The sequence below is a fragment of the Myxine glutinosa genome, chromosome 11 (genome assembly GCF_964187855.1).
Source record: "Myxine glutinosa chromosome 11, kmMyxGlut1.1, whole genome shotgun sequence".
Classification (NCBI taxonomy): domain Eukaryota; kingdom Metazoa; phylum Chordata; class Myxini; order Myxiniformes; family Myxinidae; genus Myxine; species Myxine glutinosa.
Window position 1 is genome coordinate 95,850,857 of NC_136271.1, and position 17,008 is coordinate 95,867,864.

Consider the following 17,008-nt stretch of genomic DNA (forward strand, 5'->3'; position numbering starts at 1 on the left):
CCAATTCCCATTGGCCAAACTGTGGTGCGCTTCAATTTGGGGTCTCACTCCCCCGATTCATCTCCCGGTGCCCTCGCACAATTTCTGGGCTGTGGCGTGTACCTCTCCCAGTGGGTCTACCCACCTGCACACCTCCACCACTGCAGTTGCCTCCGAGCTTACCTGCTCCTTGCCCTAACCTAACTACCTGGGGAAGGCCCTCTGGCACTCTCCCCACTCGGTGCCCTCTCTGGCACTGGGCTACCCGGGTCCGTCCTCCGGATCCTCGGGCCCCATCCACAACTCTACCGGCTCCCAGAGCCCACCTGCGGCCTCACCTGGCCGACATCCTCACAGTGGTGGAGTGCTCAACCAACTACACACACTAACAGGCTACACGCCCAGCCATTTCCACAACACTAATGCACCCATTCACAACACCATTCTGCAACCGCACCACAGATGCCAATATCCAACCACAATTTACCTGCACCCTCTACCTAACACTTACACTACCCGCCCCAGGTATCCGTGATGGGGGTCCACTCTTCCCCCATCCACACCTTCGCACCATGCACACCACTCCGTACCTCTTACTCCAACTTTCTCCACACACCTGTACTTGCACACCTGTGCTCTCACACCTGGTGCCACCGGCACCCTTCTCTCCCCAAGCGCATTCGCGCTGATCCACAACACTCACTACTCATACACTGCTCCACACACCTGTCCAGTTGCACACCTGTGCAATCACACCTGTTCAATTCTCACAAACACGGCATCATCTCAGCTAACTACTCCCTTCTGAAACTTGCGCTTCCCAGTCGTCCCTTTAAACTATTGCGCTCCCTCGTCATTATCATCCACACTAAACTACCTGCGTCCCCACTACAGGTATCAGTCACTAACTAAACTTAACGTTACCTACTGTCATCTTCTAGGGCCCTATCAATATAACCTAACCCACCCGGGCTAGTTTTCACTGCCATACACCCCATAATCTAGTGCTCCTTTGCCCCCACATGGGAAGGGTGGCAGGGATGCCATCCCACCACATCGGGGGTCTCTCACTACCAATTTTGCACATCAAATTTCAACAAATCAAAAATTTGCCAATCACTACCCATCATCTGCCAATCACTACTGCCAATCCCTTGCCAATCATCAAATTTTGTTTTTCTCTAATTTTGGGTCCAATACACTAACCTCATCACCCAGTCGACTCACTAATACCTCTCGGTGCGCCAATCCCTGTCCAAAGCCCGGCTTCGTAAAGCCAAGCAATGGATGCTGGTTGTTTTGTGCCAGCGGCTGGATGCGTCCCGCATTCGGTGCAGGGAAGGAGGTTTACCCGGGCCGAGATCCCACGCACCATCTCGGCACGGAGCCATCCAATGCCCCGATCTCGACCTGCCAGCACGTCTCACCAAAAAGTGGTCGCCATGACGACCCTTTCTATCGGGCTGCCAGCTCCGCCTAGTGGAGCCTGGACGCGGCCGTTCAAAGCGAGGCCCGGCACGCACCGAGGGCCTGCTTCGGCTAAAAGTCGCTCTAACCTCTAACCCGTGTAACGTCGATGCTTCACCTGGACGCTTACACCCCGCAGCCCGTTCCTTGCTCACACATCCAGCCGTGCCCATGCTCCTCGTACCTTTCCTTACACACCCAGGTACACCCATTCCACTCACAGCCTTGGTCACACACCTGACCACCGAACACTTTGGCACACATTCGTTGCTCGCACACCTCACCAATACACCGCTTCGCGCCCCCTCCTCGGTCACCTCCTCTGTGACAATCACAGGTGTGCCCTCATTCACACACCCAACCACGTGCCTCACCACCAACTCCAGCGTGCATTCCCACTCACGCTCTACCATTCCAGGTGTGCATCCTTCCATCCCAGGTGTACATCCTCGCTCACCTGTCACAACTAACTCACTCTCCTTGTCACTCTCAATACTCTCACCACCACTCTTGACAGCGCACTCACCCTTACTCTTGACAGCGCACTCTTTCCTCGTGCACCTGTCCGTCACACACCTTTCTCGCGCACACTCTCCCGTCACACCCTCTGCAACACTCACCACACCACGTTCCCATGTGCTCCCTCGCACACGCGCTACGACCGACTCACTCTCGCCAGCACCCTCACTCCTTGGCACGCACTTTTTCCTCACACACCCCAGAGTCGGACTTTCTCGCACACCTCCTCTTTCGCACACCAGACCTGTCGCACACTTCACCAACGGCCTCTCACGAACACCCGGGTCTATCTCGACCCCCAAGCTTCTTAAATCACCTGGCGCATCAAACGCACGACCATATTGGTCACCACTTACACCGGGTCCTCTTCCTCTTCGCTTCTCCTCCATCACCTGCGAATCCCTCATCCGGTTAACGAGCACATCACGATCCAAACACAGACTTTGGACCAATTCTTTTATCTCCTCTTTTATCTCTTTGTTATCCCCTCTCCGTCGCTTCTTAATTTCGCTCATCCCTTCTTCCACTTCTTCTAATTTGTGCTTCACCTCTTTTATTCCCCGGTACGTCTCCTCAAGCTCATCCTCTAAGGCTACCTTGACCGTTTCCAGGTGCGTCCTCACCTGCCGGTCCTTCGTCTCCATTACCTCTATCACCTCGTCCAACCTCGTTGTCAGTCCCTCACGTACCATCTGACATTCCCTCTTTGTCGCTATCAAGTCGTTTTTTATGTCGTTTTGTGTCGCTTTTAAACCTCCTAATACCGCAGTGTTCCTTTGAACCTGCTCCACTAACTCCGTCTGTCCCACCGTCAGCTGCTCCACCTCCTGCGTCAGGTCCTCTATGCCCCCTTGTAACTTTACAGTCCCCTTTCTCACCTCCTTCTCCATGTGCTCCTTACAGTGCCTCACCTCCTCGCGCACTCCTCCGACCTCCTCACTCACTCCTCTTCTGATCTCTTCTCCCATCACTTGCATCTCCTGCCCAGATGCCACCCTCATCTGCTCCATTTCCTCCCTGTGAGCATCCAGTTTGGTTTCTACCCCCATTCTGACCCCCTCTATCTGCTGCCCCATTTGTTTAACTTCCCTTTCCGCTTGGTCCCTCATGTCCCTCAATTTGCCTTCCATACTGTTTTCTAACCCCTCTAACCCTTTTTGCATCCCTTCCATTTGATTCTCTTGAGCGGCCATTCTGTTTTCTACCCCCATTAACCCATTTTTCACTTCTTTTATCCCGTTGTCTAACCCCTCAAAATTATTGTCTAACTTCCCAAATTTCTTGTCTAACTCCTCAAAATTATTGTCTAACTTCCCAAATTTCTTGTCTAACTCCTCAAAATTATTGTCTAACCCCTCACTGGTACCCCTCGCTTCGTCCCTCATTACCCCCATTTGCTCACTCTGAGCATCCATCCGGTTCCCCAACCGCTCACCCAATCGCTCAATTTGGCTCCCCATACTCATCTGTACAGCTGCCTGTAGCTGCGCAATGAGGGCCTGTATGTCAATCGGCTGCATGTTAAAGCCCGTTGATACAGCGGGCTCGGCTACCGCGCGCTCTTGCGAGGCGCCATTTTGCGTGCCTGCTACCCTCGCTGTTTCGCTCTCCTCATGTCCCTCATGTCCCTCAATTTGGTCCTGGACCGACCCTGCTTCACTCTCCCCTACCGGACCCCAGCCGTCTTGATCCGCCATGGCGCGACTTTCAAAATTCGAGTTTCGTAACACAAATTCGAAATTTCGCCGTTATAATTTCGTCGAGCGCAGTAACCGCGGGACCGCGCTCCGGATCGATTTGGTCGAGCGCCGTACGCGCTCCGGCTCGATTTTCCCTCCCAAAATTTGGGCCTAACTAATTTAGTCCCGGGTCCGAATCTCACTCCTCGACACCAATTGTTACCGTACTAACACAATTGGTGTCCAAAATTTGGGCTAAATAAATTTAGTCCCAGGTTCGAATCCAACTCCTGACAACCAATTGTTACAGACGTGGCTTAGATGTTAGTTTACCGAGCGGTTTTGGTATGACCACGTCTGCACAAGTTACCGATTAATTATACTCGACGTTGACGAAGCCGCGCCACGCTGGCTCAATAAGGAAAAGAAGACACACGGCTGGGTTATAAAATGACGACACCAGGGATACGGTTCTCAAGACCTCCGGAGGAGATTATATTCGTGCGGAAGGTCAGATTACAGGGACGAGAGGTACAACATAGAAAGACAAGCACTTAGACACAATCTTATATTATTCCCCAACAGACGACAGGCAAACGGGACAACGGCTGACTCACACGGGGGTTGATGGAAAGGACAGGCGGGTAGCGATGGCTCCAGGTGCACCTGTGCTCAAAGGTTAGAATCGACCCGGTCCGGTCCAGAGATGCGGGAGGTTTCACAGCGCTCGGAGGGGACGTTCTTTCACAGGCGGGCCTTTCTCTCTCAGCCTCGCAGGTCCTTCTTTTTCCAGCTCGGGGCGCATCTCCGTCACATCCGGCGCGTGGCCGCGTATATCCGGCGGGGAGTGACACGCCCTCGGCTCGCTAGCGCCGCCCCAGATGGAATCGGTCCGCCCTTCTGATTGGGTGCGGGGGGTTACCAGGCTCCGCCCTTGAGGAGGAGCTGACAGCCAGCCCCTCCGTGGTAACCCCGTGGAGCGCGTGGTCAATGGCGCTAATCGAGCCGGTGTGAGGACGCATCCTCCCCCGCTCCGCCGCCATCTCCTCTGTTGTTGTTGTAATTGTTGGGGAAGAAGATGGAAGGAGGTATGGGAAAGGTCCTAAACTCACTACTGATGCCATATAATCACATTCTGGTGCAACGAAGAGTCATAATTAATGGAAACGAGGCCTTAACTGACATAGACTAAGAATAACTAGGAAGATGTCCGAAAGTGGTCTACGTGTGGTGCGGTGGACCTGGGCACGACATTTAATGGGGGAATAAGGGGAAGGTCGGCTCTACTGAGTGTTATTTACATGCAATGGGACTAGGGAATGGGGGATTGGGGAAAGTTGGGGAGTATTGGAGAAAATAGGGGAATATTTACAAGCGGATATGGAGGCCAAATTCCATATTCGCAACAATATATATATATATATATATATACACACACAGACTTGGCATTTAATATGGAATTTTTTTTTTCTTGACTTGGGTTTACTTTCTTACCTCAGTATATCAATCTGGTGAGTTTCTTTTACACTTTGGTGATTTATTTTTTTAAAGAACCATGTCACTGTGTCGCAGCAAGAAGTCAACAACAGGATTATATCACAGGTGGCGTGACAAAATGTAAGGACAGGCACATTTGACGATTGGCTTCACAATCGGGTATATAAGGGTTGTTGCGTTCTGTATTAGTGGAAAACAACTGCTGCACGTCTCCAAAAGTTATTGCCGCTTCCTCTGGAGATGGTCCGTCAACTCGACAATGCTGTTTGAGTGTTTGTCATGTAGTGGTGGCTTTACAAAATCACGGCATGAAACAGCGTGCTATTGCTCGGCAGTATGGCATCACTCAAGGTCAGGTGTCAAAGATCCTGAAACAAAATGCTCAGAGGGGTGTCCCTACTCCAATACCGAGGCCAGGACGTCCCCGCAGAACCACAAGGAGGGATGATCACCAGCTGCACCGGTTAGTCCGCAATGGCCATACCAAGTCAGCTAATCGGCTTTGGGCTGAGTGGCAGCAACTGACAAATGTGCCTGTATCCAGAAGGCTAGTCAACCAACGACTGGTTCAAGCAGGCTATCGTGCCAGGCATCCCCTGAGAAAGCCACGCCTGACCAGACAACACCACCAGCGCCGATTGCAGTGGGCCAGAGAGCACCGTCAATGGCAGCCAGGACACTGGAATCACGTGATCCTCAGTGACGAGTCTAGATTTCTGGTTTATCGTCAAGATCGCCGCGTCCGAGTGCGCAGACAAGTGCATGAAGCCTACAACAAAGATTGTATAGTGCCAAGAGTCCAAGCTGGAGGTGGTGGGGTGACCGTTTGGGCTGCTTTTCATGCAGGGTGCAAAACTGACCTGGTTGTTCTGAATGGAAACCTGAACCAGTTCAAGCACAGGGCCATTCTGGAAGAAACATTGCTTCCATTTGCTCGTGCAGCCTTTCGAGGAAACTTTGTCTTCCAAGATGACAATGCACGCACGGCCTCATCGTGCTCGCATGATCCAACACTTTCTTGCTGACCGTGGTGTAGAGCATATGGAGTGGCCTGCCATGTCCCCGGATATGAATCCGATGGAGAACTTGTGGGCAGTCGTTTTGTCGTTCTGCATGACTTCGACCTTCACCCAACATGTGGATTCATGTTACATTCCACTTACATTTGGCGTATCGTAAGTTTATTGCTTTGAGAGCATTGGGGAATGATGGTACCATCCATCGTATGTATTGTTCATTTGATGCAAGTGATATTTTCATGGTACTTTTAGCATGTTATTCTTGTGTATGTGAGAGTTGTTAATACAATGACTTGTTTTGTCCTGCACAATTGCATTGGTATAGTTTTACCATGGTTTATTGGAACACGATATATATATATATATATATATATATATATATATATATATATATATATATATATATATATATATATATATATATATATGTATATATATATATATATATGATCGTTTTAAGGCCATTTTCCCTGCTGGAGCGGGGTTTAGCCTTGCGGCCCCCATGACAATCATGGTTCCCTGTTTGAGGCAATGTTTTTATGGCCGGATGCCCTTCCTGATGCCAACCCTTGGTCGCCTCTTACGATGCGCAGGGATACGGTGTACCTATTCTAAACCGGGGTCACACCGGGACGTTTATTTATCGTTTATTTATGGACGGTTTATTGGAACACTGAAAATAACAAATCTTTCTGCCGCGTTCCCTCTCGAGACTCTGAGGGGCACCGTAACTGGAGTTTGGGGAGGTAACACAGAACACATGGCCGAGCAGCCGCACAGCATACACGCACATACACACACACACATATATATATATATATATATATTGTCGCGATCCCGTCTGGGGAATGTATCCCAGCACGGAATACGGACGTAAATGTCCGGGCTTCAAGTAATCCACGGAGTGGACAAAAGAGACGTAATCAACACAATTGTGTTTTAATCGGCCTTCTAGGGGTAAGGCACGATGCTTTATTGGCTCGATCACAAAAACCCTGAAAGGTAACAAATGGAATAGGCTGCACAAGCCTGCAGGAACGGTCGGCCACAGACGCTCCCACGAGACGCAGGTAAGATCCTCGCGGCTCCAATCGACGAGCTCCGGGACTCCAAGGATACCAGGATGGAATACCACACAAGGCCGCCAGGAACGGTCGGCCAGGAGCTCCAACACGAAGCAGGCAATATAGGACTCACAGTTCCAATCTACGATCTCCGGGAATCACTCGTTCTCTTCCGGAATCACTCACTCGTACAATCCATAACTATAAACGATCAGCACAACTCGCTGTCGTGAGGCGTAACGAAAGTCCCCTCGCCTCGAGGCCTCGAACCTCCGAGCTGCGTCCGTCTCATCAGATGGCGGCCGCGCTCTCTGACCCTCCACCAATCACGTCCCGACTCGCCTCCCAATCGCGTGAGGCTTCCAGGAGGTTACGTCAGTGGTGGGCGGGGCACTCATTTGGGTGAGAACAAAGGTGGTTTCACCGGGGGTTTCTCACAGTCCTCCCCCCCTAAGTAAAAACCCCGTCGAATAGACGGCGTTTTTAAAACCAGTATTTGTAGTAGGTGCAAATCACATGGCAAGATGATGGCGGGAATTGCTAACAGGCAATTAACGCAATTAACAATTACTAACACTTGTTAACAACAATAACGAAACAACGCAACAATACAACGCAACGCAATGGCGCAACACAATAACGCAACAATAACGCACTTATTAACGCAACAGGCAATTAACAGGCGTTAACAGGGTAAACAATGAACCAGTTTTGTTTTGTTTTTTTTCACACACAATATTAAACACCATACACCCCATTAACATCTACCCCACAAGAGTTACACTTCACCCAAAGCACAATAGAGAAACAAGGGAGCCAAACTCAAGGTGGGGAAACAGTTACAGGAGGGAAACGGACCGAGACCTAGAGCGGCGGGTTCTCCTCCGGTGTCGAGAACGACAGTCATATGCGTAATGACCCCTTTCACCGCACTGGTAACATCGATCTTTCGGGTCGAACGGCCTGCGGACCAAAGGGCGTCTGAAACGAGGCCGCCGCGACATGCCATTCGACATCTCGACGCACACCCGCGATCCGCAAATTAACCTTCCATCAAGGCCTCTGACCGAATCTTCAGCATCTCGTGGATCTTCAAACTCAACAACCGCGAATCCAGGTGGGTTCCGAGCAACCCATACGTTGCGGAGTGGTCCGTAATGCCCGAAGACCCTCCCTAGCTCGGCTCTCGCTGCTCCATTGCCCAGGTTTCCCACATATACCTTAGCATTAGCGTTCCTGCTGAATCGCGACATGGCGGGAGCGGTCCCTGAGGAGCACGGCACCTGAGGTTGGCTTGACGGGAGGCTCGGGTGGACTTCAGCTGACGCAACGTCACCGTCGGAAACTGGAGTCGAGGCGCTAGGCTCCTCGGGCCAGAGTGAAGATATGTCTGACTCCGCCACTCTCTCCGCCTGTTTACTCTGGGCTCTAGGGACCCCCCCACAGGTCAGAGTCAATGACTCCTCCCTGGCTATGGCATCATTGCCAATCAGCAAGGAGACCCCGGGTATAGGGTAGTAGGGTACTACCACACAGGTCACTGGACCCTTAAAAATGTCACTCCGGACCTCGAGGAGGGCAAGGGGGTACCGGCCAAGAACCCGGTCAATGCCCCGAAGGAGGGTATACTCGCCGGTATAACGCATCTGAGAGGCCGGAACTACCCCCACCCGGAGAACACACCGTGTCGCCCCAGTATCCCGAAGGTATTTGGTCTCAAACTTCAGCATCGAATCGGGGCCACCCACTAAGGCTGTCCCTGAATACTCCTGATGCAGTGGATGAATGGAATTAGCCCCGGTGGCAGTGACCTCGGTCACCGATGCCACCGTCGTGTGCGAGGGCCCGGCGGATGAGTTCCACTGATCTCCCTCCGACTTAACAGGAGGGTTGCCTCGGTAGGCCGGACTGGCGGGATTAGAGAAACAGCGGTTTTCACCGTGCCCCACGCGTTTGCAGAAATCGCACCAGGGCCCTGCCCTGGTCTGCGGCTCGCGAGCGCCCCCAGTGGAGGTCATCGGAGAACCCTTCCCCTCGATCCAGCCGCCGGGCAGACGGGGGGCGGTCTTGATCGCAGACTCCTCCGTCTTACGAAGCGACTGCGTGACTTGCAGCATTTTGCACGCCAAAACATGTTTATCAATAAGGTTGACGCAGTCTGCCAAGGAAACCGTGTCTTTGTCGACAAGAAACAATGCTAAGTCAGGCGGAAGCTGTTGATCGATACGGTAACGCACCAGGAGTTCCGCAACCGCTTGAGGTAACTCAACCTTGCTCCCCTTGAACCATCTCTGCAGCTGTTCCAACAAGGCCCGCGAATGTTCCTCATAGGTTTGACTGGACTCACGAGTCCAGCTGAAAAAATTTCTCCTATAAATACATGCGGACACCGCATAGGCATTCAAAATCTCGGCCTTCAATGCCCTGTATTTGTTTGCGTCCTCGGTTGCCATCCTCGCATATACCTCCCTCGCCTTCTCAGATAGATGGCTCACAAGATGGCCGACCCACAAGCTCTCATCAATGCCACCGGCAGCCAACAACTTCTCCGCCATCTCCAGATACGCTTCTGGCTTCGTGTCTCCCGTCCAGTCCGGCAAACGAACATGAACAGTTTCCGGGACTCTTGCAGCAGACCCCTCTGCCCGCAGTCGTTCAGTCAACATTCGCAACTCATGCTCTCTGACGCGTTCAGCTTCTGCTGCCGCATGCTCTCTCGCTGCTGCCGCACGCTCTCCCTCTGCTGCTGCCGCACGCTCTCTCTCTGCTGCCGCATGCTCTCTCTCTGCTGCTGCACGCTCTCCCTCTGCTGCTGCCGCACGCTCTCTCTCTCTCTCACGCTCTCTCTCTGCTGCCGCATGCTCTCTCTCTGCTGCCGCATGCTCTCTCTCTGCTGCCGCATGCTCTCTCTCTGCTGCCGCAGCACGCTCTGCCTCTGCCCTGTCATTCTCCCTGTTATACATGTCAAGTTGTTGAACCGGAGTCAGCCCGGTCCAGAAGGGCGAACGCATGCATTTAGTCATGATGGAATCGCTTCCTAACATCTCGGGTTGAGTGACCGGGTCAAGGCTGCTTGCGTCGCTCACCTCGCCACCCACGTGACTGTCAACATGATCAGGTTGAACTCTCACTTCCCTGGTCGACATAGCTTGGCTACGAGTTATCATACGACCAGGCACAAAACACAACCTCAACACAACGCTCCAACACAACGCTCTGTTGGGGAAATACGACACAACTACGCAATATCACCCGCACATCAAATTGCCAATGAGAAAAATACCACGTACAAATACTCACGTTTTTTTTTTTTTTTTTCGGTTGTTTGGAGGGATCCGAGGCTATTCGCTTATTCTTTGTCGGTTGTTTGGAGGGATCCGAGGCTATTCACTTCTCTGCCCAAGACAGCGTCCTACGGCGAGAAAGTTCCTCCCAGACGGCGTCCGCTGGTGAGAAGGCGATGAACAGATGCCAGAAGATGTCGTCCACTGCAGAATTCCCGTCTCAATCGAATGGCTCTTACTTGAATGATCCTAGGACGAGCAACCCATTTGTCGCGATCCCGTCTGGGGAATGTATCCCAGCACGGAATACGGACGTAAATGTCCGGGCTTCAAGTAATCCACGGAGTGGACAAAAGAGACGTAATCAACACAATTGTGTTTTAATCGGCCTTCTAGGGGTAAGGCACGATGCTTTATTGGCTCGATCACAAAAACCCTGAAAGGTAACAAATGGAATAGGCTGCACAAGCCTGCAGGAACGGTCGGCCACAGACGCTCCCACGAGACGCAGGTAAGATCCTCGCGGCTCCAATCGACGAGCTCCGGGACTCCAAGGATACCAGGATGGAATACCACACAAGGCCGCCAGGAACGGTCGGCCAGGAGCTCCAACACGAAGCAGGCAATATAGGACTCACAGTTCCAATCTACGATCTCCGGGAATCACTCGTTCTCTTCCGGAATCACTCACTCGTACAATCCATAACTATAAACGATCAGCACAACTCGCTGTCGTGAGGCGTAACGAAAGTCCCCTCGCCTCGAGGCCTCGAACCTCCGAGCTGCGTCCGTCTCATCAGATGGCGGCCGCGCTCTCTGACCCTCCACCAATCACGTCCCGACTCGCCTCCCAATCGCGTGAGGCTTCCAGGAGGTTACGTCAGTGGTGGGCGGGGCACTCATTTGGGTGAGAACAAAGGTGGTTTCACCGGGGGTTTCTCACAATATATATATATATATATATATATATATATATACATATTAATTTGTTGGTAACAATCACAGCAAGTGGTTGGTTGTGTCTAATGTATTGTTACATGTCTGTTCCCAGGGTCTATGAGGATATTGACATGGTTTTCATTGACTTTCTTTTCAAGCTTCGGGCTATTCAGGTAAGTCGAATGGTTGTCCAATAACTATGTCACAAGGATTTATTTATATCACAGTTTCGATAATTTTTTACATAACCTCGAACATTAATGCAAGGCCTTATTTTCGCATTGTGTGTTTGATTTGTCATCACAGCAATATTGAGTGTACTGGGCCAATTATAATTTATCAACAGGTCCACGCAACTTTATGCTTTCCGAATAAATCTTGCTGAAATTATGAAGGCATTGACTCGGCTAAAATTTTGGAGAGTCGGATATTCGAGCAGGAATTCTTTGAATCCACTGGTGAGTCGGTGGAAAAATTCTGATATCTCGATTCCAAGAGGAACAAAAACTCAAATTTACATTTTGCTATAAAATAATCACAAGTCAGTTGAAATACCTGTCATCATGCTTCTCGAGATGCTGTCGTAAGTGAAACGTCAGTTGTGGAAATTGGTTGTGAATTCTGGAAGTTTTGCCGTAATTTTATTTCGGGTTGATCATCAGCACTCTGTTGTGGGTGATGCTCTGGTCATCGTGCTCATTTAGCCTTGAATGTGAGAGCACCTGTCCTTCCTTGCACAAAGGTGTATTGTCGGTGGGAATCCTGATTCAAGGAAATGTAAGAGCCTTCACTGGAATGTGTTTATTAGATTATAATAATAATAATAATAAAGGAGTCTTATATAGCCCCATCAAGCAGAGTAAACGACCCTCATGGCGCTTTACAGCATTAGCGCCTGGACGAGCCGTCTGCGCTTCACGTCGACCAACAACCCATGCGCACATAGGAAGTCCGCACCGAGCAATGCCATTGGCACGCTGGCGGTCACGAACAACCATTGAAAGCTCTGCCCTCTGAACCGCAGGGAGAGGCAGCGTTTCCCGAATGTGCGGGTGGGTGTACCGTTGGCGGCAAGCAACACGCCGCCCCGGCCCGCGGTTCGCTTGTCGGATGTGTAGGCTGGGATGACGCTTACCTGCGCTCCTGTATCGCAGAGGAAACGGCGCCCGGACAAGTTGTCCGTGATTAATAGGAGGCTGCCGGAATGGCCGATGCTCAGGGCCGCTAAAGAGCGCCGGCCCGGTCGTTTCCTGACTTGTCAAACGAGCACGGCGGGCAACACTTCTTAGCCTTGTGGCCGAAGCTGGCGTAGAAATAGCACCAGGCTTGCGGCGGCGGTGGCCGCGGCAGCCGCGGTGTTCTCGGCGGCGGTGGTGGTGGGCGGGGCGCGGCAGCGTCCAAGAGGGACACTGTAGCCTCTGCCCCGGGATCCACGACGGCAGCACCGTAACTCGACCGCGTGTCGCAAGCCGCGAAGAACTTGTCGGCCTCTACGGCCAGGGCGCGGGGTTCCCTTATTTCGGAACCGGCCAGCGCGAGGCGTACCTGTAGAGGTAGCTGGCGTAGAAAAAGCACCCGGAATAAGAAATCCGGGGCTTGGTCACCCAGCAGCGACAGCATATAATCCATCCACATGGATGGTCGTGTGTCGCCGAGTTTGGGAAGGTCCAGGAGGCGGTCCGCCTGTTCGATCTCCATGAGGCCGAACGTGGCGATGAGGAGACGTTTGAGCACCCTGTACTTGTGGTCGGCCGGCGGGTGCCGCAGGATGGACACGACTCGGGCGGCAGTGCCGGGCCCGAGGGCGCCGACCACGTGGTAGTAACGGGTCTCGTCCGCCGTTATGCCTCGAAGCTGAAATTGCGCTTCGGCCTGCACGAACCACACGTCGGCCTGTGCTTCCCAAAACTCTGGGAGTTTTACCGCGACTGTGTTGTTGGCCATGGCATGCTCGGTGGTCAGCAACGGCTGAACCAATCGGGGTCACCAGTGAAGTGTGGTGCTGCGCACACAACTTGCTTCCCAAAGTGGGAGGCCACAACGCGTTTGTTAAAACCAAAGGAGTCTTTATTACGAAAGCTCGAACTGCAGCACTGGGCGGGCTCGAACTTCGAGCCCGCATATATGTACCGAGGCCACGCCTAGTCCCCGGGTGTGGCCGCTCGGTCCCCGCCTGGGCGCTCGCGCCACCCACTGGTGCGCGGAATTATTGCCCCATGTGCCCGCCACAATGTAATTTTATGAATTGAGCTGCCAGTTCAGCATCCAATGGTGTTTTTAACCAGACTTTAAATTCTCTCCTCCTTTGTTCACTCATTTCCCCCATAAGTTTGTCAAGGCTGGCCTGGAAATCCATCGGGTCCGTCTTGATAGCAGCGGGGGAAGCTCCACCACTACCCTCTTACCCCCACTACTTCCGACTCACTCCCACTGATATCCCCATCTTCCATCCTCCCTTCCTCCATACCGCTCACCTTCTCCTCCGTCGAGAGAAGATCGCTACCCCGCATGGATTCTATCTCAAAAACCGAATTTAAATTTCCCGAAGACGCGATATCGCACTTCGTACGCCCAATCGACTATATAAAATTTTCGCCTCGGACTAGAAAAATTTTGCGTTCAAATTCTCCACTCTGGCACCAATTTTTTTTAGGGTTCAATCCCACTACTGACTACCAGTTGGCGTGCGTAGCCTCTGGTTAATACTAGAGGCTCGCGGATGGACCGAAAACGGCTTTAATTGAAGCGACGGCCAATACGGATTTTGCTATGGTCGCGCGGGAGGAAGAAGGAAAGTGGGAGCTGCGGTAAAAGCTTACCTGGAGCGCGCCGACGGCAGCTTCGATCCTGCGGGGAATTAATGATCACAAGCGAACACAGGTTTAGCAGGGAATGGAAAATAATATAAGGGTTTATTACAAATAAAGGCAAGGACAGGAAAAGCACGCGCCGATAACAAAATGTACTAAATCCTAGATTGGGATCCCACACACCGACTTCGAATACAGACGAGGGAAAACAACAACCAAAATAACACGTCCGTTATGTAATTGTGAATTAATTGTAATTGTTATGTAACATCTGCCATCTGCTTGGAAATCAGCCAACATCACCGCTTTGCACAAAAAAGGTGCAAAAACAGATCCTACAACTACAGACAAATCAGCCTTCTCCCAATTATCAGCAAAGTCATGGAATCCATCATTGCTTCGGATATGAAATCTTTCCTCTTCTCCAATGGCTTGATCTCTGATCATCAATTTGGTTTCAGACCTGGACACTCCACTCTGGACATGCTGCTTCTGCTTTCTCAACAATGGATGGAGGTCTTTAATGCCAAACAGGAAATTAGAGCAGTCTCCCTTGACATATCAAGTGCCTTCGATACGGTCTGGCACCCCGCTCTGCTCACCAAACTCTCCTCCTTTGGTATCCATGGAAATCTCCACGCATGGCTGGTGGACTTCCTCTCTAGTCGTAGTCAACGTGTGGCCCTGAATGGGTTTCTCTCATCTCCTCTTCCTGTTCAGGCTGGAGTTCCCCAAGGCAGTGTTCTGGGCCCTGTGCTTTTTCTGGTCTTCATCAATGATCTCCCTGACTCTCTTGAAAATCCTCTCTATCGCTTTGCTGATGACTCTACTCTCTGTCGCTCCATTCCTCATCCCTCCGATCGGCAGTCTGCAGCCTCCTCACTCTCTGCAGTCCTGGACAAAATCACAGACTGGGCAAACAAGTGGAACATGTCTTTCAATCCTGACAAATCTCACACTCTTACGATGTCTCTCCGAAAAGACCGACTGGACAACCCTCCCATCCACTTTCTTAATAATCCTCTCCAGAAGTCACTCAAGATTTTGGGTCTCACTATCTGCCATGATCTTTCCTGGGAAAACCACATTTCAAATCTGGCCTCCAAAGCCAGTCGCTGACTGGGCATCCTCCGTCGTGCGAAGTCCTTCCTTGGCACACCTGAGCTCCTCACCACATACAAGGCTTTCATCCGCAGCTCAATGGAATACTGCTCTCCCCTCTGGGCTGGTGCTCCTGCCTCACACCTAGCTCGTCTTCACGCTGTTGAAACCAAAGCGTTCAGAATCATTGGAAACTCCCCCGATGAAGCTAACTCCAAGGGCCTTTCACTCACTCACCGCAGGCAGGTTGGTCCGGCCTTGCCCCCCCCCCCCCCCCCAGCTTTCTCTGGGCTCTGTCCCCCAAATATTCCGACAGGTCGCACAAGATCTGCCTGCAACCCTCTTATGGTTAAACTGCCAAAATCAAGACTCTCTGCTCACCTTCACTCCTTCATTCCTCTTTTTTCCCGCCTCTGGAATAAACTCCCTCACTCTCTTCCATCCCACTCCACCCTCCAGGTCTTTAAAACAGCTGTTCTCCACCATCTCTTATCTTCCCCCATCCAAAACCTTGATCTTTTCAACCCCCGCTAATTTCACCACAAATCCACTTTTTTGAAATACCAACTTCTGTCCTGGAAGTCCTTGGTGTCCTTGTGTTTTATACTTCTCCCACCCACCCCCTTCCCACGCCTTCTCCCCCCAAGCCCTCTCCCTCCCATACATCTCCCGATGTCCCTGCTCTCAAATGTTGTGTTTGTGTGCTTCCCCTTCTCTCCCCATCTTGTCTACCGCTCCCTCTTTTGATATATTTTGTTTGTCTGTTTGATTCGTTTGTGAAATAATTGTTAGCTCTTTCACGAGCCTCGATTCTGTATACAAAAAAAAACAATATATGTGGAGCTCGGTCTTATCTGGTCTTGTCGTCTTCAATCTCCGCTGTACACCAAGAGGCCCCTCGCTCCAGCACCACAGCACCGTGAAGGCCCGGTGGGGTGTGGAGGACCGAAAGTCCAACGCAGGGTTACAAGAAGCAAGTGAACTCCACTCGGGCTCGGACTCATCTCAACTCGGGATCGGACTCAACTCGGGGTCGGACTCAACTCGGGCTGCCGGCCGGGACTAAAGCTGCTGAAGCTGTAACTCTCCACTCGACCAGGGACAGGACTGCGAACTGCGCTTAGTGTTTGCGCTGCTACTCACAAGCCTACTCAACCAGGGCCAAGACTGCGAGCCAACTCAACCAGGGACAGGACGCTACTCAACTCGGGATCATACCGGGACTGCCAGGGCCAGGAATCTGCGCGCAGAGTTCGGCGCGCCCTCCTTATAACCTCCGGCGGTGACGTCAGCCTTGGCGTGCTACCAACCAGCGACTTCCACTGAACCTTGAAGCTTCGCGCCTCTCGCACTCGTTGGCTGGAGGTTCGCGCCTAGCGTGCTGACCAATCACAGGATCGTAGCGTGGTCATAGCACGTAGCATGTAGCATGGTCATAACTCGTGCGTGTAGCGTGCTACGCGGGGCCCAGCGGAGATGAAGCTGGCCGCGGCCCACGCGGCGGCACCCCGAGCCGGCCCCCCTTGCCTGTTCGTCTTCCAAAGTCATGTCAGGGAAGGGAATTATTTAGTGTTGCAATAAAGAGCCAAACTAAGTGTCTAAATGAGTGCATTGCCATACGGGACAAAGGTTTGGCTACCAGGTGTGCCA

The 17,008-nt window shown here is 51.9% G+C and overlaps 1 protein-coding gene across 1 annotated transcript in view; it reads left to right on the plus strand.

Annotated features, from left to right (window-relative positions):
• The window catches only part of LOC144894200 (uncharacterized), a 147,864-nt gene extending 131,233 nt beyond the window's left edge, over positions 1-16,631 (plus strand). The window contains exons 10-11 of the mRNA XM_078786297.1: positions 11,560-11,620; positions 16,458-16,631. Coding sequence (XP_078642423.1) covers positions 11,560-11,620; positions 16,458-16,631 — 235 coding nt within the window. The remainder of the gene's footprint in view (positions 1-11,559; positions 11,621-16,457) is intronic.
• Positions 16,632-17,008: the final 377 nt, after the last annotated feature.